Raw genomic sequence first — 20,359 nt, forward strand, 5'->3', positions numbered from 1 at the left:
TTGCAGCCAGTTCATGAGATGTCCCAGGCTTTTCACTCATGGTACCAGCACTTACACAGAAGTGGTGGCACTCTGTACATGCCCAGGCTACTTAGCTGGATAAATCAGACCTTTTCTCCTTCCTTCCACAGAAAGGGCATGAACAGACCATTCAGCCAGGAGAAAAGCATCCTTTTCTGTGCCGTGCTTCAGGAGCACAGGCCTGGCAGAGCTCCCTGCCACCTAATGAGCTCAGCAAGCATTAGCCTTTATGATTACTTGGTGAATTTTTAAAATACCGAAATGTTATCCTCAGCTCTAAATAGCTCAGAGCCACTTGCATCTTTCACCAAGGGATACTTCCCCTTGGAACAGTTAAAGTGATATTAATCTTACAGCAGACATATCTGCAGCTGTCTTCAATAAGATGACAACCTACGCACCCCGGCCCTGCGTACGGGAGATTTGATCAATTAATCTCCACTACCGTGACTGCCCCACAAGCCAAGTGGGACCGGGTGGGCAGCTAGCCATCAGGGCTCGGTCGTGGCAGCCCGCATCGGAGCCCATGTGCTGCGACAAGCCGGCAGGACTGGCATAGACCACAGCTGCTGTTTCCCCCGCAGCCCTTGGATGCCAGCAGGCAGCTGCCTGGAGCCGGCTCTAAATGGAGCAGTGCAAGCCAGAGCCTGCCGGCTCAAAGGACTGCCGGCCACCGGTATGGCAGCACGGCCACGGGGCCACTGCATTGGCCCCAGACAGGCCGGACGGGCAGCTCCCTGCCCTGCTGGAGCCCCTCCTGCCAGCACAGCCAGGCTGGGAGCAGCTCATGAGAGCATCCACAGAGACAGCTTTGGGGAGAAAAAGGGGAGATTTCCAGCTGCCAGCTGGACTCCCTCCTCCTCTCCCTGGTTTTCAGGTCCGCTCTTCTCTGTGCTGCCCTGAGTGCAGATCAAGCGGAGCTCAGAGGGTCAAGTCTCCCAGAGCAGCACAGCCTTGGGACTATGTACAAACGCCACTGATTTGTTCCAACTTCCACCACACCGTTACCAAAGGGGCTCAGCTAATGCTCTGGGGACCCTTATTTAATTACCTACCACTGCAAGATCAAGGCAGAGGGGTTATCCCACTAGGAAGTGCAGCAAAACATCTTTACAGCACATATGCAATCAGGGTCTTCCAGCCTTTCGTCCCCCATGTGCTCCTGCCTCCCTGCCTATACCTGCACTGAGCGGGCAGGGGCTGCTGCCTGCCCTGCCTGGAAGAATGAATTCCCACTTCCAGGAAAACACCAGGGCTGCAGCAGTCATTTGTTTCGAGGGAGCACAGCCTGACTCAGGAGCAACTGCCCAGCCCCAAGCTTTGCCAAACGGACAGCATCCACAAGCCGAGTGTGTTCTACCCAATTGCCAGCTCTGCCAGCGCTAAAATGGGTCAGAAAGCATGTGTTTTCTCTCCAAGATTGTTGTTTTTTTCAGCAAAAAGTTTTAGCAACTTCTAACTTGAATGTTTTTTGGATTTCAGCAATCCAAACCAAAAGCGTGAGGAACTGCAGTATGTGTTTTGTGGGGTTTTTTCCCCAGTCAAAAAATAAAAACAGGAAATTTTTTTTTTTTTTGGAAATGAAAGCAGGCAGATTTCTTAAAATATTGCATTTGGTCAGAAGCCCAATTATTCATCAAATTTAAGGCAGAAACCTTTTTCTCCCAACCCTCTACATCTCTTGAGTTGACATTCACAGATCTGAGGTCCAGGAGAAACAAGAGAGGGAGCAGAGAGCTGCAAGGGCTGCCAGCCCACTGCCTGGGCTGCAGCACCCACATCCTCTGCACCTGCATCCAAGGTTGCTTAAGGCACCCAGGTCGATGGGACACAGGTCCCTCCTGGCACTCACTGAAGGCTCAGCAGTCCTCACAGGAGCAAAATGACAAAAACTTGGGCTCAGAAAGCCAGAGTCTGGCTCGGCACCAGGCTAAGCTGAAAAAAACGCACCTCCTCCAGGAGGAAGGAGGGTTTCTGTATCTCAAGCTTTATATTTAAATTGGACGTTTTACTTAAATATTTTTTCTTTTTCAAGATAAGCCTATTTCACATTCCACTGAACTGACGATAACCTCTGAGCAAAGCCTGGCTGAATCAGATGATTTTAAAGCCCGGCTCCCTGCTGGCTGATTTCAAGCATTTGGATGGGAGTCAAAGCCTTCCTGCTCCACGCGGCAGCAGATCAATTGAACAAGAAGCTACCATTTTCCACAGTCGTTTTTGCAGATTAAAGTCACACTTCATTTTTCCCTTTCTGTGTTTGTAAGCTGTTGAGATAAGGACTTCCCACAAGGTCAGAATGAACAGCCCATTAATTCCACTTTCCCTGCCTGACCGGCTATCTGATTCATACCCATCCCTGGGGCTGACGTTCTGCCATCCCGACTCTGCTCCTCTTGAGGGGATCCCTGCAAGCCACAGCCCCGCTCACTTTGACCCCAAAGACCCGGGAAGCCCTGGAGAAAGCAGTTTGCTGCCCAACAGATGCTTTCTCCTTGGAGCTACTGAAAGTGCATGCTCCCTCTTACCCTAATAGGGCATGAAAATGCCTAAGGAAATTCACGCGAGGCTGGTGGAAAACAGATAAAGCTGTGCGCACCCTCCTCTAGAGTCAAAACGCATCAGCATAACAAGCACGGTGGGCCAAAATGTGCCAGGCTGGAGCCACAGCCAGCCTGGGCTGGAGATGAGGCCAGTCTGGGAAAGGGATGAAAAAAGGGGTGAAGACATCACGCCATCACTCATTTCACTGCACCAAACCCCTCCAGCCTGCAAAGCCCTGCACACGGTGGGGACACATCATGGGGATCCTGCAGCTGGGGCAGGTGTCTGATCCTGGCACTGGACCCTAAACCTGGGGCTCGCTGTCCCCATGGCCATGCGGGGCCAGGAATGGAGAGGGTCTCACCCGAACCCTGCAGCCTGCTCCCTGCCCGGCTCCAGCAGCCAGGACAGCAAGGGTAAGCTAGAAGGAGGGGTGAGCCCAAGGGCCTTTTGGGGTCGGATGAGGGTCAAGCAGCAATCTGAAACAGGCAATACCTCTACAGAGCTGGAGACTGGTGCGCTGGGGCAGCAAAACCACAAAAACTCAGCCCAACCAAGCCCAAACCAGCCCTGCTCAGTCCCGATCACGAGGCTGTAAAGACAAAGCCCTGGCTCTGGGACAGGAGCTGGGTGTCCCCATCTCCAAGACGCGAGTGACACGAAGTGCCTGAGCTCCCAATCCAGGGCATGGGGAGGCTCGTGTGGAAGTGTTGCTCCTAACCAAACCATGCGCAGTGACAACACAACACCATGGCACAAGGCAGCCAGGGGCATTCTTGCTCCAAGAGCTTTGAGAGAAACCCAAGCTGAAGTGGTCCTGGCCATGGTGGCACAGGCCAGGCAGGTTTCCCTTCATCATCCCCACAGATGGTTATCCTGGACACCGACCTCAGTTTGTGCTAAGCCATGTGGAGGAGGTCACGCCTGCTCGGGAGCTGCAAGGGGAAAAGGTCTTTATTCAGCTGGTTTCATGGGAAGGAGTGAGCACTGCTGGCACTAATGCTGTACAGAAAGTGGGAGAGTCCCAGCCCTGGGCTTCAGTTGGTGCAGAAATACATGCCAGCGACTGGGTTTCTATTAACCAAGAGTGAATGAAACAAGATTATCCTCTTTACAAACACACTGAGCTCTGTGAGAAATGTCTTTGCTGGGAGAGCAGGACCGAGGAGTGTCCCCTCACTGCTGTGTCCTGGCACCCAGCTATGGCAGAAGCCGCACGGCTGCCCTCGTTTCTCCCTGCCTACACGCATGCTGGCTCTCTCCGAGCTCTGCTTGTGGAAGCACCGAGATGCTTATACGCACTACGGTGCGGCTACACCTTGCTCGGCATGAGCTGCCCCCTGCACCCCACAGGGAATCGGGGGGGGGGGGGGAGGATTTTAATGAAGCCAGGGTAGTCCTGTCTCCCCCTCCACCTGCACCCACCTATGTTTTAAGGCCCCTGAGAGGTCAGGCTGCAGCACCTTTGGTGTCTGATCGTACAGCTGCAGAAATGCTGCTCCCAACCCTTGTGTCTCTCCCTGGCAGCTCCCACTTAGAGGCAAATTGCAGCCACTAAACCACCCAGGGCCAGGGCAAGCTCTGTCCATCTCCTGCCTGCTGCTGCCTCCTCGTTACACACATCCATCACACGGAGGTGTGCAGTCCTGGAGCACAGAGATCATGAAGCTGGGACAGCAGAGGAGGATCCGCTGCTCTCCCGAGCGGGAAGCCCACCTGGCAGGGACTGCCTTGAACCACCGCTGCTGCCCGCTCTTGTGGGGTGGCCATGAGCATCCTGCCCTCTGGCCTCAGACCTAAAGGTCTGGGACCACCCACACCTCTGGCTTTTTAAAAGCCCGAGGAAGCAGAAGGCAAAGGGTATTTTAAAAAATCCTAAAACTCTTTCAGAGCAAACTCCCAAGTCTGAGCACGGGGTCCAACAGACCTGAAAATCCCAGGCGTGAGCTGGGATTTTCAGGAAAATCCCAGGCCCAATCTGGCCTCAGGGAAGCTGAGCTGCACCACCAGCCCCAGGACGGCCGAGGCCACCATGGCCACCGGACCAGCCCAGCTCTGCCCTGAACACACACCATGGCTCACCAAAGAGGTGCATTGGGAAGACATCGCTTTGGTTGCCCACCTTCCCCACCAGCAGCATAAACCCCCCAGCGCGCTGGGGACGAGGGCAGGAGCTCGGCGGGGCAGAGCCGTGCCAAATAAAGCACCTTATCGGTGGAAGCGCGCGGCCGAGCTCCAGCGGCGTGGGCTGCCACGGGCCTCGGCTCTCAGCTGTCGTGCTTGGGCAGCGCTGATAAATCCCTGCTCTGCCTGCCCTTATTTAGTCAGGAGGCTCTGCTGACTCCAGCGATTTCAGGACGTCATTTGCACCACACACCCGCGTTCCCCGAAGAGACGCTCGCTGCCGCCTGGCCACGCAGGCTGGAATCGCTGAGCGCAGGGAGACGGCGGCAGCGCTGCCGGGAATGTGGCCGGGCAGGGGAGGTTAGAAAGCGATACGGGAGCCGTCAAGCACTCTTGTTATTTGAAGGGAGAGCTAAGACGTGCTCCGAAGGCATGGGTATGGACAGAAAAACAACTTAAGCTTCAAAACCAGGCAGCAGCTCACACTATGAATGATGCCCATGTGTTGCTGCTGGGGAAGCCGCACTGATGCGATTTCTGATGCCAAGCGCTCGCCACAGTTCTACAGTGCTTTAATGCAGCCCAGGCTCAGTGTCGTCAGTAAACACTACATTAACAGGAATTAAAGGCCAACATTTCAGAATGCAGTTTAGAAATTCTTACAGGTATCTAGCCAAGCAGCTGTATTGCAGGACCTCTATAGATATTACATTACAACCAAAAATAAATTAAAAATTTATTCATTTTTAGTTGTACTCTCCAGGCATAAAAAACTCCAGCTGCACAGGGGCTTCAGGGCCAGCATCTGAAGACAAACAGGTGAAGCACAGCAGAAATTACTGTCCCTTGTCCCTTGCTTTCCTATTGATCCAGTGACATCTGGCAGATATATCTGAGGTTTTGCTAACAGGACATATGCCTGTCAAACGATCTCGGAGTGTGGCGAGACCTGTGCCTTGCAGAACACACGGCCAAGTCCCTCCATTGATTTTGGTCCAAGTTACTGCAAAGCATAACCCCGTGCAGAGGCAGACCACGACAGCTGTTGCAGTGGGATGGATGTGGGATTTGCAGTGTTTACGCTCATTTTGTCCCCCAGAAGCACCAGTGAGAAAGAAATGCCCTGTATGAGCTGCCTGGCTACTGAACGCACAGCTTTCAAAAAATCAAAGGTTGCCCCTGCAACCGGTCTTGCACTTCCTCTTGCTTTTTATTTTATTTTAATCTATTCTGAAAAGATGAAAGCTGACCATTTCCACGCTCCTTCTCCCTGCTTTCAGTAAGACCATCCTCCCCACGTGACAGGCAAGCACATACTGCACAGTGCTCCCCAAGCACCCAGGGGTGCAGAGCACCGTGTTTGGCACCAAACCACATGCCCAGAAAACTCCAGGGCAGCTGTTACACACCTCAGACTGGCTTTTAACTGGCTCGCTCATGGCTTGGTGGTGGCTGTCCCCTCCTCACTGGGGCTGGTGGAGGACAGACCTGCTGGCTGGTCCTTGAGCCGTCTTGTCTACTTAAGCACTGGGGAGATGATGTCCCAGCTGCGATCCCAGGTCCTCACTGCCTTTCCCACCCACCCCAATATTTTTTCAAAGAAGCCCCCAGATGGGACAGATGGTGGGAAAGGGGGAGGCTGGAGGGACACGGTAGGTGCCTTCACCTGAAACCACAAGAACAGCCACATTCCAGCTCTGACAGGAATCCCTTGGGATCACAGCAAGGCAAGTCCCAGGGCACCAGCAGTCCAGGGCATGGCTAACAGACATCATATGGTGCATGTTAAACCCCATGTCCACCTGTGGTTACCCTTGGGCAGGAGTAAAGCCATCTCCACTGGCCGCTGCAGAGCCTGTGCTTCAGGACAACTTCTCCCGAGTGACGCAGTCTGGGTGAGGATTCACCATACTTTAACTTCCATTAGCTCCAACCTATTAGCTGATCCCCAGAACTGTCAGTAGATGTGCCTGGGGTTTCTGCCCGACGTCTGAGCAGCACTGAGGGGCTTTGCCTGGGGTGAGGGGGCAGCTGGGGGAGCGGAGATGGGCTGTTCAGGACAGTGTGGCCCCATGCCAAATGATTTTCACTAAAATAATGAAAAAAGAATTAAAAAAAAATAATTTAAAAAAAAAAATCGCCCTTCCCTCAGCTGGCGGCGAGGTGATTCCAGCTCTATCCTGAGCCTCTTGCACAACAGGGAAAGCAGCTGGATTGCCGACCCAGGAGGATTCAGGAGGGAGCCAAGGAGGCCAGGGCAGCGCTGCTTGGGCAAGACAGGCAGCGGGGCAGGCAATAGCTGGCACTGCCCCTGGCGCTGGCTGGAATGCCCAAACCAAGCAGGCAGGTGGGGCAGGAGCAGCAAAGCAGCCTGGTGCCTCAGACACCCTCAGAGCAGAGTGTGGATCGAGGAAGGTTTGCTGACAGCAGCTGACCATCATCCCCCTGACCATCACTGCTCTCCCACCCGTCTCCGCAGGGCAGATCACAGGCAGGGCGCCCATCAGTGCTGCCGGTAGCCGCCTGCCTGCGCACCACCAGAGCTCAGGCACGTGCCTGGGATTCCTGTGGTGCAACTGGCCGAGGCAGCTTCCAGGCGTGGGCTTGTTTTCCTCAGGATTTCCATCCCTAAAGAGCCTTTTATGGTGCAAAAGAGTGAAATCTGGTCCTCCTGACATTTCAACCCCAGACAACAGAAGGCTGAATGTTACAGTAGGTTAGCTCTGCAAGGGGCTCCCCTGAGTGCCAGAAGCAAATGAAACTCAAACATCCATATACAACAGCACAGGTATGTGGAGGTAGTTGGGCATCTGTGCAGCCCCACTGCTGTGTCCTGCTAATTAGTTCCTAGCAATAATCTTACATATAGATATGTCACATCTTCCCCCAAAAAAGGATTCGTGTAGCCTCGAATACATTTCTTTGGTAAGGTATACACTGCCATCTGAGGAGAAATATAAATGCTCCATCTAGGAAATTCCACCTCGCAGTTATGAGCTTGGGCAGTGCTAATGATAGTACAGACCTTTTGTAAACCTTAATAATTGATTTTCACAATCTGTCTGCAATTACTCTCTGTCCTAGGTGTGGAAACTGAGGCAAGGTTCAAGGCCAAAGAAAAAGTCGGTGGGAGAGCTGGCGTTTAACCTAAGGACCCTCTTGAGACAAAATTATCTATATTTACTCTCAACCCCAAAGCTGAACTGAAAAGAGGAGGGAGGAGAGCAGCAGTCAGATTTTCAAAAGGCAGCAGGTAGAGAGAGTGGCCCTGCCCAGAGCAACATACACCAGGAATAAACACTGATGGAAGTGGTGAATTACAGTTTACAAGACGGAGGAGCCTGAATTGTCCTTCTTGCAGCAGGTCCAGCTCAGCTGCAGGCAGTGCCGCAGGCACGGGATCAGGGGCATCACACTGCTGGGGAAAGCGGCGTTCTCTTCCCCTGCCGCAACAGCCGCACTATCGCAGGGTCTGCTAGGGGAGGACTCCCTGGAGGAAAGCAGCTTTAATGTCTTATTTCCTCCAGCTCCAAGGTTTCCTTAATAGGAAATTATTCCCCAGCTGTGCTGGGGAGGGATGCAGTCCCCCGTCAGGGCAGCAGGCACATTCCAGCCCCTGATGGAAAACACTGCAGAGCCGCTTTTGATCCAAAGTGTAAATAGTGTATAATAAAAAGAGGCTTGTGTAAACCAGCTGAGCTCTTGGGGAGCAGCTTTTGCAGCTCCAGCCTCCTTATTTACGGGCGCGTAGCACTGCGGCCACACACTTCTGGGCACGGCAAAGCTGGTGTCGGGCTGAGCCTGCCCTGCTGGGAGGCTCCGGCAAGCCCCATGCTGCCCCAGCCCGTTATTTTTATCCTAGCTGGCCCTGAGTGGCATTTCACTTGCAGTCCTGCCGCTTTCTCTCTGCTGGTCTCTGAGGCAACTGGGTTTTGCTAAAAAACCAATCACGTTCCCCACAAAACTCTGGAGTAGAAATGGCTGCCGGGAGAGTAAAGCCGGGATTTCTCGGAGGGGACGGATGGCGTTTGGGAACAGGCGCTGTCCCCACTGCTGTTATTTCCCATTTCTGCTTGACAATGGAGTAACTGATAATTAAACAGCACTAAAAAGGAGCAAGGGAGGACAGCCCAGATTTGCAGCCACTGCCCAGCAGCTGAGCAAAGCCTGCGTGGGGCGAGGTTTTGATGGAAAGGCAAGGTGAAACCTCGAGGTCTGTCACAACCACGTTTTCCTGAGGAAGAGAGGAGGAGCAAAGGCTCTGCCCCTGCCTGACAATCTCTGGTGTCTGCCAGGCTGGCTCCGAGACTGGCAGGAATGCTGTGGGAGGAGGAACGTGCTGCAGGCGCAGCTCGGACACAGGCAGGGATGTGAGCAGGGGAAGGAGGTTTTCTCCTGCCCTTCGCAGGCAGACACTAGAGCTGCTCTTTCGTCTCCTCCCTCCTCCATCCCAGGAGGGATGACGGAGCAATTAGCACTTTCTTTTCCCACTAATTTCTAACACAGCTAATTCTGAGCAGAGCCTACCTGTCTGGTCCCAACATACCAGGCAGTGTAGGGGCAATGTGGTGCCCGGTGGTGCCTGCATGTCTGCCAGTGCAAGGGACACCGGTGCAAGAGACTGCCACGTGCTCGCAGCAGCCCCTCACGCACCCCTGCAGCATGCATCCCCAGACACGCTGCCACTCACTCGCTGCCGGCTGCCACAGCCCTCTTCCCACCCCTGGGGTCTGGCCAGGACAAACTGGGGGGACAAAAGGGGTCAAACCCAGCTGAGCCCTCCCTGCTTCCTCCTTTCCCAGCATCCTAAAGCATCATGGGCTGTGGGATGGGGCTGTGTGCTGCGGGATCAGGCTCAGCCATCCAGCATGGACACAGTCATCTTGCCCTCGCTCTGGCTGCCGCCCACCTCGTGGCAGAAACACTCATGCGAAACCCGGCCGAGGACTGCTGGGTCCTGGGGGCAGACGGGGCTCCCCAAGGCAGCCCCTTCCTCTGTTTGTTACCCACCATAGGTCCTGCCTACCAGTCCGCAGCATCCCAGCACAGCAGTGCTTGTCCCGCAGAGCCCATTACACTCAGCCGCTAAATTAAGTGACGACCCTAATGCATCCCATAGACTCCCCACAGAGCCACACCGGGGGCTCTGGGGCTGAGCTGCACTCTGCTGCAGACCCAATTTTTCTGGGACACGTCCCGCTGCCTGCTCGTGAGCCTGTTGGATTTACCATAGCCAAACCCCACTATTTCTCATCCTGCCCCATCAACGACACCTCTGGCAGCCTGGCACATTACCAGGGTGCTCCCCATCCCACCAGTTCCTTGTCCCCGTCCCGCTGAGTGCTGGGGCCAGTGCCAGTTCCTGCTGGCCAGCAGCTCCCCCTGGACCAGGGCTGCAAGGGGACAGGAGAGGGAGTGAGAGGGAGGACAGGTCCTGAACACCCCCGGGCTGCCACAAGGTCCCTCGGCCCCGCTCCACCAGAATTAAATAGAAATTGCAGGGAGCCACATTGGACCCCACTGCCAGCCATGCAGCATGGCTCCAGAGGGACACGTAGGATGGGGACCACGACCACCGTGGGGACCTGCGCATTGGAGCCCCAAGCACCTACCTGGACGCTGCAATCTCCGACTTCTGCCGGGCGATGGCTGCAGCCCTCTGAGCCCCCTCCACGCTCCTGTCCACCTTCTGCCGGATCTTGGCGCTCTTGAGGGGTATCACACGCTTCTTCATGCCCTTGACGAGGACGTTGTGGCGGTACTTGCCCTCCTCCTTCTTGCCATCGGGCAACGTGGTGCAGCCGTAGCCATGCCGCAGGTTGTCCAGCCACTCGCCCTCATACTTCAGCCCACTGGAGCGCTCGCTGACGCCGAAGCCGGCGCGCTTGTCGTTTTTCCACTCGCCCATGTAGGTCTCCGTGGTGGTGGCGTCGATGTCGGACTCGAAGGGGGGGTACTCCTCGCCTTCGGCGCCCTCGCCCAGGCTGACAGTGGAGGTGGCGTCGCTGGCGGCCGAGCTGATCCCGCTCTCGCTCTTGAGGAAGCTGACGCGGCTCTTCTGGCTGGCCAGGGATGACTTGGACTCAGACTTCTTCAGCTTCCCCAGTAAGGAGCCCCTGCGGAAGAGCCCCCCCTTCTTCGGCTTGCCGGCCTCCGCCTCCGCATAGAGGCTGAGGGCAAAGCCCCCGCGGGTGATGGTGGGCGAGAGGGGCAGGCTCTCGGGGTTGGCGGCGGGGGAGTCCTGCTGGGGCAGGGTGCCGTTGCTGTGCTCGCTCCGCAGGGAGGAGAGGGAGGTGCGCAGCGGGGAGCGGACCACGGAGGCCATGCCGTAGGGCACGCTCTGCCGCACGCCGTAGCCGTGCCGCATGCCGTTGGTGAACTGGCCCTGATACGTGCCTGCGGGAGAGAAGAGGGATGGGGTGAAAAGGTAGCTCGCTCCTGGGTGGGCCAGCAAAGGAAGGTGGGCTGCAGGGTAGCGCTGCCCTAGAGCGGACGTACCCACCTTCCCTTGGAGAGGAGCCCCAACTCTGCTAATGCTCACCCACATGCAAAAGCAGCAGTCCCCAGGGAGTGGAAGGCAGAGGACGCAAGCCCGAGAGCTGCTGCTGGCAGGTGACAGCTCACTGGAAAGGGGCTGGGATGCCAGGGGACACTGGTGCAAACCCAAAGCTACTTAACGGACAGAGTCAGGATTTGCATCCAGAGCAGGCAGTGGGAGGCAGCCCCGTGGGGCTGGAGTTTGGGCTGTGCCAAGAGGGTGGCAGCAGCCCCAGCAGACACACAAACTGCGGTGGCACAGCTCTTCTTGGCTCAGTGACAGTCCCTTTCAGCCTGTTCTGCAGTTTGTCACTTGCAGGCTGCCCGGACCAGCTCTAGACCCCCAAGTCAGGCACCTGGCCATAGGATGGGCTGCCCTGGTACCTGCAGCAGCATCTGCTTGGCCCTGACATACAGCTTCTCTGTGGTCCCAAGACCAAGGCTTGTGCCATGCTGTGCAAAGCAAGAGATGGGCGAAAAAGGAAGAAGGGTGAAGCACCTCTGTGCAGGGTTCCTCCAGCTCTGCCCCAAAACCCACTGTTCTACCATGCTCCTCCAAATCCAGCTCAAGAGGGCACATGGTGTCATATGATGGGGGGACACAGAGAGGATTGTGCTTGCCATGGCAGAGCTGCACCCGGGGTACAAGACCCTGCTAAGAGCCAGCAGGACCTTGGCAGAGACACCCTGAAGGACTGGGAAAAGCACACTGCTCCTCTCCAGGTCTGCACGTTTGCAGGCTCTAGCAGAGTGAACTGGAGACCACCGCTCTGATTTTTCTCACCAGGATGTCAAGAGACTTAAATTAGTAGCATCGAAGCCCCCTGCAAGAAGAGCTCCTAGGAAGGGCAGGAGGGCTGGCAGGGCAGCCTTTGCCTACAGCACCCACACTCGTATGCCAGTACAGCAGGCTGCGAGGGTCAGCGCATCCCCGCTGAGCCCTGTGGAATGGGACAGGATGGGACGGGATGGGATGAGCTCCCCAGCCTGGCTCTCCTCAGTCTGTAGATGTGGTTGCCTCAGAAACCAGCAAACCACCCAAAACAAAAGCAGCATTCAGCTCTGCTCCTGGCGTTACAGGACCTGGAATGGGCCACCTCGCCCCAGATCAGCACCCTGCAGGGCAGAGGCTTCCAGCAGCCCCCCATCACGGGGCACAGCTAGAGGGTGCTGGGGAAGCACAAACACCCTTGGAAAGGCCACCCCACTCCTTCACTCTCCCAGGCGCTGCTTCATGCAAGCGAAGGGTCAGCTGTTCTGGGGGCATTTTCACGGGCATCTGTCCTAAACGTGGTTTTCATTAAGCAGTGACCTACCAGGAGGCACCAAATTTGGGGAGAGCAAGCACTCCCAGGGTCCCGGGGAGACTCAGCAGGGCCAGGCTAAGACAGAAGGGGGTGACCTATCTTCAAGGCATTCATCTCCCCCCTCGGACGCTGTTACTGAGACCAGGGATGACCCTGCTCCCCGGGGAGCAAATCCAGTTCCTTCTTTGGCGATTGTGGGAGTGCATATTTTACAGTCTCCCAGGCCACTTCTGCAGCATAATCTCTCCTCCCAAGCTTCAGGTTTCGTTGAAATCCTCTTTGGACCTGCCTGTGGGGTGTTAACTTACAGCGCTGGGGGCCAGGAAAGACAAGAAGTGCCCGAGCGGGCAGCAGCTGCTGCCCCGGGGTGAGCCGCCCCCCGCCAGCTCCTGCCCACCCTGCGGCACACAGGACTTCGGGCTCCCTGCAACAGTTGGCCTCCCCTACTAAAAAAAGTAAGGGTTCAGGTAGTACAGAGCATCTGCGGGCTGTGGCCAGGCATGGGGAGCAGCCTGCCAGAGCAGGGGGCCATTGCCCAGTTTCTTGGCAGAGCCTGAAGCTCTGTTAGGAAAAATAAGATGGGCAGCGTGGGTTAGGGGTCTGGGCACAAGCTGGGAGCCAAGGACCGTTGTTGGAGATGTCCAGATATCTGGGTGTGTTCCTCACTGTGCTCCCAAATCCCTCTCTGTAAAATGGTGATGGGTCTTCCTAGCACAAAATGAAGTTATGGAGACCCCGTAGTGCCCCCACATCCCTCCCCACTGAGAGCCAGTGAAGTCGGTGCTCCATCCCCACTCGCCCAGCCAGCGAGCAGGGCTGACACACGATCGGGGTGACACTGGAGACCTCCTCCTAGGACAGGACAACCTCGCACATAACAGGCTGCAGCTGATAGTGCCGCCATGTTAACTCCCTGGAAGAGGAACTCCGGAAACCTCTCACAGGTTTAGGGGGCTTAGCTGCTCCTCGGGGGCCAGGTCAGAGCAGCCGCTGCCCTCCAGCAAGTCCCCATCCCCCTCTATCCCCCCAGGCAGCACCAGGCCACCCGGATGGGAAAAGCCACGTGGCACAGCGGATCTTCAGGGAGCAGAGACCGGGGTGCCACATCCTGGGGGCACACATGCCTACCCTCAACATGAGGTTCCACACCAGCTCTTCAGACTAGTCCCAGATGCCCAATTTCAGCCTGCATGGCACAAGCAACGCCATCCCTCTGGCACGTGGTGTGACCAAACCTGCCAACCCCACCTGGCTTAACAGAGGGCACCCACACACCATGCTGACCGCGGCTGCTCAACCAAGGCAGGGGTGAGCAGGCAGTGCCGTGTCCCCATCATGCTGCAATTCAGTGCTGGGCTGAGGCTTCATGCCAGGGCAGAGCCATAAACCACCCCTGGAGCAGAGCCAGAGGCTGCTGAGAGCAGCTGGAGGCACCGGCAGCCGTGCGTCGGGCCACGCAAGGCTTGAGCGGAGCCAAGCCCTGGCTCGCCAACACGTCCCAATGCAGCCGGTTCAAGAGAGAATGGGGTTGTGCAAACCCTCTCTGCACCGCACGCGGTCAGCAGGGCTGCACGTCCCTGAGCCACTGCTACTCCCTGAATATCAAAGCAGCCTGGGCAAGGGGGGACAGGCAGGACACAAAGCCGCCAGCCAGGCAGCCATGCACTCACATGCATCTGAAGTTCTGTAAAAAATAATTTACAAAGCAGTGGATGTGAAAAAAAAATATAAAAAAAAAAATCTCTATTTAGGATGAAAATGGGACAGAGCCCCGCTTCCCTGCCTTCCCAGCCCTGCCTGATTCACCAGGGCGGTGGGACAGAGCCACCTAACCCCATCAGGGTGCAATTACTGGGGGCAGGACCCCTATAATCCTTTATTGCCTGCATTTTTTCTTGTCGTAATGACAAAAAACCACTGGCTTCTCTGCGACCCCCAGGTACCTGGTTCACCACCTCAGCCCGTCCCCGACCAAAGCAGGGGGGTGGCCCTGCCTGGGTATCTTCATAGGACAGGAAGAATTAAATTGTGGGATTGATGAAAACAGTATCCCTGCAGCCTTCACCTCCAAACACACCGACAGGGTGGTAGCACCCTCCTTTTCGCCCTGGCAGCAGGACAGGACGGTGCCTGGCTGCATCAAAGGCGAAAGCTTCAGCTCCTGGTGCACACCCAGCCCGGCAACGAGAACCTGCTGTCAGCAGTGTCGCATCTCCCCTTCCCAGCCTGCCTCGAAGCTCTAGTATAATTAGTGATGAATGTAAATAATACAGCCAACCAGGTAAATAATGCAAACAACTCAAATCGTATCACTGCCCTATGATCCTCTGCTGTTACCCAAATACTGTGATGACAGACGTGTTAGAAGAACTCAGTGTAAAAGGCCAGGGACTTTCAATCAGTGCACAGCACCACGTGCAAGACAGGCGAGCGAAAACCTAGTGCTTGTTTTTGGTGCCAACAGTGCCATCTGATAGGTTCTATTGGAAAAGAAAGGCAGAAAAAAAACCCCAGAGAGGGGTAAAAAAAATTCACAGCATTAATTCATCGATCAAATTCAGCCATGCAGGAGCTTTGCTACAGAGGCAGCAGACACAAGTCAGCAACTTCTCTGCTCACCCAGAGCCCGTTCCTGCTTCCCTGGCTGCAGTCCCATGGATGCTGCTCCTTCTGTCCCAGCCTAGGCCCCTTCCCACCGTGCTTTCCCCGCCCTGGGCACCCAAGGAGTTGGTGCTGCTCCATATCACCCCATTTCATCTCTCCTGGTAAAGCACACTTCCCCTTTCTTGTGGTCTCGTGATTGCTGAATGGTCTAATTGTTTCTGCACGAAGTTAAGTGACACCACTGTTTTCTCTTAGCACTGAGACCAAATTGCAGCGTCAAAAATAAGTTGGTTTTAGGCTGCTTCAATTGTAGTTGAGTTCCCCCCGCCATAGATATATATAAACAGGTATTTGTATAGCAAAGCCTAGCTTTGGGCCCAGATCCTGCGTGTCCGGTACAATTCTGCATTAGCAGCGAGACTTTTTTCTGCAGTAAGACTTGACTGAGTCAAACACTCAGACTCAAAAGCACAAAAGTAACCAAAAAATGAGGCCTTTCTTAGAGCAGAGACAAAACCTACAGGTGGAAGCCAAATGACTAAGTGTTTACTCATAGCTTAGGTTGCAAAATGATGACTTCTTTCATGCTGTGCCTTCCACAACCCCAATCACCACCCGCTTTAGCTAGCACATCCTGCCCCTGTAAAGGGCTCCGAGCTCTCTGCTGGTGACAGCAGCAGACACACATGTATATTCAGCTTGGATACCCAAGGAAATATATCATAATCATAATGTTACTGTCTCTGCCTGGCCACACCAGGAGCTCTGAACCCCTTGGCTGATTTCAATCAATGTTAGAGAAGGCAAGTCGTTTAAGGCATCAGTCACTTGTAGTTTTCACAAAAATGGGCATTTGGTAGCTGAGAGAAAAAGCAAACAACCCATGCAGTGCCTAGGCTAAACCATACCATAAGTCCACTTCTTAATAGACACCAAAAAATCTATACATGATTTCCAAAAGCTTCACTGCAGATTTGGACTTTATTTAGCCACCAGCCTTGGCCAGCCACAATATAAAATACAAGGTTGTCTGTGATTTGTAAATGTATTTGAAAGTTTTTATGTGTGTGTATATATATAAAAATATATATATAAAAAGTTAATTTAAAGTCTAGTTTAGAACATTAGAATCAGCTACATCTCCCTGAAACCCGCAGGCAGCTCAACCATGACCTAAAGCTTCTAACGACCTGGCAAGAGCTGCACGTTCCCAGAGCCCTCTTCCTCGCGTGGCTAGCTTCCAGGCACCTTGGGAATCACGTCCCCTACTCAAGGGACGGCAGATTTCCAAAGCCTTTCCAGATGTTTATCTTGGCAACCTCAAATTCAAATATTAACAGGTCCAATTAGCAGCCTGGCCACATCTGGATCTTGCAGATGGTTACCGTGCACAGGTGAGGAGACAAAACAGGAGCTTGTCCTGCAAGTCAGCAAGATCATTCCACCCCTGTCCAACGCACGTGATGCTGGCTGGCGATCCCCACCTTGGCTTCGGATGCAGCTTTCTACACGTTCCCCTCCACTCAGAGAAGCTCACGTCTTGAATGAACGGCTCAGACCGGCCAGGACGCGATGGCCCAACGCAAGGAGCAGCTGCCGGGCACCGGGGCGCAGCCCTTGTGAGCCAGGTCTGGCCGGGCCCTGGGGGGCTCAGCTCAGCGCTGTCCGGGGAGGCTTTGGCAGGGCACATCTTCACGGATCAGGGCGAAACTGCCAACCTCGGGTGGCGCCAGGGATCGCACAGACAGCACGTTCTTGGGTGTGGGACAACACCCGGGGAGCACTACATTGACCGAAGCAATATCTTACATATCCTTACAGGAGAAATTCTTGACTCATCTTTCTCCCTCTTCTATCCCAAGCTTTCAGTCCGCGATCTAATCATATTCAAACTCCTACATCAAGTTTTGCCTCTCAAAATTCTGTACAACATTAACTTGAAATCCAGTCACCCTGCACTCTTAGAAGAAGATGCATTTTAGGAAGCAGCGAGGAAGCGGCCATACAAATTCACAGGAGACCTTGACATCTCCAAAATTAAAGTCCCAATGGCAGCCGTTGCTGACAGTTACCTGATCGCTGCACGCTACTCACCAGAGCACACCTTACACATAACCTACATGTCTTACAACCACACGTGAAGTTTCTGCAGTGCACAGGTGCATGTATGTGCGTTAGCCTGAACTCTCACTGCCACTGTGCAACCTGCGCAGGTCAGCATTTAACTGCTCCACAGCCGCAGGGCAGAGGGGGAAGAAAATTTAAGGAGCCGGGGGGACACATCAGTTCGTGTCTGTACCTACAACCTCCAAGGGCACAAAGAAAATGAGTCAACTTCAATACTATATTCCCAGGCTTAAAGTTAGTCACGTACCTAGGCAACTCATTGAGAAACATCTATGAAAAAGCATTACCCTGACAGCCAGTCTTGAATCAGTCCATTTTTCTAATGTCTATAAATGAGATGCTTTTCATTAGGAAAATTTATACCATTACTGTTATTTTTCTTTACAAACTAACTCTATTGCTTGTCCTAGATAAACATAGATGCAATTCTGATCCATATTTTGAAATGTATTTCTTTCAAATCACCCTCTCTATTTAGCTATCCTAAATATGGCAGCCTGGAACATTACAGTACTGAAGAGCTACGGAATTACTTGCACAGAGATTCTTGCAACGTTTCTAACCCCCGAATTGCCACTAATGCAAGAACACAATTAGACTGAGCATTTACAGAGCACAACAAATATCTGACTATGCGGTGCACTTGTGTAGTAGCAGGGGTTGAGAGCTTCCAAGTAATCAAAGGGATTTATTTTAGGGAAAGGCGTGTGACTACGTAAACAGCTTAGATGAAGTCAACCAAAACAGTTCAGCAAGGCAGATGTCCAGGCAGCCCGTCAGGGGCACGCAAGTGGCGTCTAACGCATAGGCAAAGTGTTCTACGATGCCGTGGGGGGCTTATATCTGACGTGAAAACATTCACAACTCGCTGCCCAGCAAGCGAGTGAACGGCTCGCTGCACTCGCACACCGGCGAGGCATTTCTGGTTTAGTTCAGTGATGAACAGCAATAACCAGTGCCTGGGGAACAAGGAGTCACAGACTACACAAATCATGTTGGTTGGTGTTAACTATTGATATGGACACTCGAGAGCAGCTCCCGAGGGAGGGATGGTGAGGGCAATGCTCCTGCTGCTCCTCCCTCGTGCCTGCAGACAGCGAGCCGCACACGCCGCACCCGACAGCGGGGACAGGGGACACACACGTATTTTTGAGGCGGTTGCCCCCCAAGCCCTGCTTCTCAACTCAAGCACCCCAACGGTTCATTGTGGACCATCACGCCTGTCCGGACCTCGCGACTGGGGACAGGATTAGGTCACCCCTTCGGCGGGCACAACACGCAGCCTCTGCCATCGCAGGCTGGCTATCACGCCGTTCGCCACCCTCTCAGCCCCTCCGGAGTCACCCTTACCTCCGTCAGCGTACGTCTCGGTGCCATAGCCGTCCTGCAGGCCGTTATTCCAGGTACCTTCGTACTTGGCTCCGCTGCTCATGCTCTGCCTCGCGCCGTACCGTCCCTTAAAGCCATGGGTCCACTCGCCTCTGTAAACCCACCGTCCTTTGGTCTCGATTCCTAGGCCGTGCCTCTTGCCTTGGGACCAGTAGCCTTCGTAGGTGTTGCCGCTGGGCCACGTGTACACGCCCACCACTTCGAAGCCATAGTTCCAGGAGCCCGAGTACTCGCCCTGGCCCTTGGGGCCGGTGCAGATGCCGTGCCCGTGGGCTTTGCCCCCTTCCCAGCCCCCGCAGTAGGCACCTCCATCGTCGAAGTCGAACCTGCCGCCGCTCATGGTACCCTCCGGTGCCCCCTCAGCCGGGCAGCTCTCCCAGGGGCAGAGCTCCGGGCCGCGGCTGCCGCATCCCCGAAGGAGCCGCGCTGGGCGCCGGGAGCGGCGGCTCCCGCCTCGCCTCGCCCGGCCGAGGGGCCGGGGAACGGGAGGAAGGAGAAATTGGAGGGAGGGGAGAGGGGCGGGCCGGGCCCCAGCCCCCCCCCGCCCCGGCCCGGCCCCGGGAGGGGCAGCCGAGCCGCGCCGCTACCTGCCCCGCCGCCGCGCCCCCGCCGCGGGCATGGAGCCGAGCCCCGCGGCGGAGGAAGGGGGTCCCGAGCCGGCCGCGCTCCCCCGGCCCGGCCGCCGCCGCCGCCGCTGCCCTGCCCGGCCCGCTCCGCTCTCCTCCCCCGCCAGGAGAAAGGTCAGCGCTGCCCTAACAAGGCCATCGGATCCCAGGAGCTGCTCCCAAAAATAACCCCCCGGAGCCCGGCCTCCGCCTCGGGGCCCTTTTATGAAGGAGGGAAGAGACACATCCCCCCCCCGGCCCCCCTCCCCGGCCCCCGCCCCGGGCAGGGATCCAGGCGGAGAAGATGGCTGGGAAAGTAAATGTCTGCTTAAAATAGAGCCTGGGAAGGGGGCGCGTCGCTCCCTCCACACCGGGCGCACCGGCAGCCGCTCCGCCGGACCCCCCCCGGCAGGGATGGGCAGAGGCAGGCGGCAGGCAGCCGGGGGGAACACGCTGCGCCGTCGGACAGCCCCTCCGGGCGGGCTTGCCCGCAGCGGTCCTGAAGCGGGCAGGGTCAGAACAAGGAGTGGAAGTGCAGCCCTCACCCAGACTACAGCGTACGTCCCACTCACCTGAGGGCAGCGCAACTCGCCTCCCTGTCCGCTCCTCTGAACTTCCAGAGCTGCTTTAGGGTAGTGAAGAAAATTCACCAGTAGTCACTCCCTCCTCTCTCCCTAACAACAACAAACTCATCAAAATCTCCTTCTGTTTAACAGCTGGCACGTAATTTATGTCTATGTTTGGAATAGAAAGGTGAGACCCTACCCCTGGGACAGTTGCAGACACGTTGGTAGTGACAGCCCACCTTGCTTGCTTGTAACAATCCATGTCATCAAATACAGATGGTAGAGAGGACAAGGAATGAAACACCAGGTAACAGGCTAATCCAAGCCCTCCCTTCTTCCAGCCACAGCTGTCCCATCTCCTAAAGACATTGTCACAGCAAGACCATGAAGAGATGACCTTCCCCTCACTGACCACGAGCTGCTGAGAAGCTGCAAGACCCGTGGGGTGAGACCGTGCGGTCAGCAGGCTGTGCTCTGCCCTTCGAGATGAGCTCCTAAGACCCACACCGAGCTCTGGGGCAAAGCTGCCACAGAC

At 55.4% G+C, this 20,359-nt stretch overlaps 1 protein-coding gene across 2 annotated transcripts in view; it reads right to left on the reverse strand.

Moving 5' to 3' along the window:
• Positions 1–19,387, reverse strand: part of JPH2 (junctophilin 2) — a 34,200-nt gene extending 14,813 nt beyond the window's left edge. For both annotated transcript variants that reach the window (XM_069806250.1, XM_069806260.1), the window contains exons 1-2: positions 18,615–19,387; positions 10,302–11,085 (exon numbers count right to left, since the gene is read on the reverse strand). In XM_069806250.1, the coding sequence (XP_069662351.1) occupies positions 10,302–11,085; positions 18,615–18,993 (1,163 nt within the window). In that variant the 5' untranslated portion in view covers positions 18,994–19,387. The remainder of the gene's footprint in view (positions 1–10,301; positions 11,086–18,614) is intronic.
• Positions 19,388–20,359: the final 972 nt, after the last annotated feature.

The sequence above is a fragment of the Haliaeetus albicilla genome, chromosome 2 (assembly GCF_947461875.1).
Source record: "Haliaeetus albicilla chromosome 2, bHalAlb1.1, whole genome shotgun sequence".
NCBI classification, from domain to species: domain Eukaryota; kingdom Metazoa; phylum Chordata; class Aves; order Accipitriformes; family Accipitridae; genus Haliaeetus; species Haliaeetus albicilla.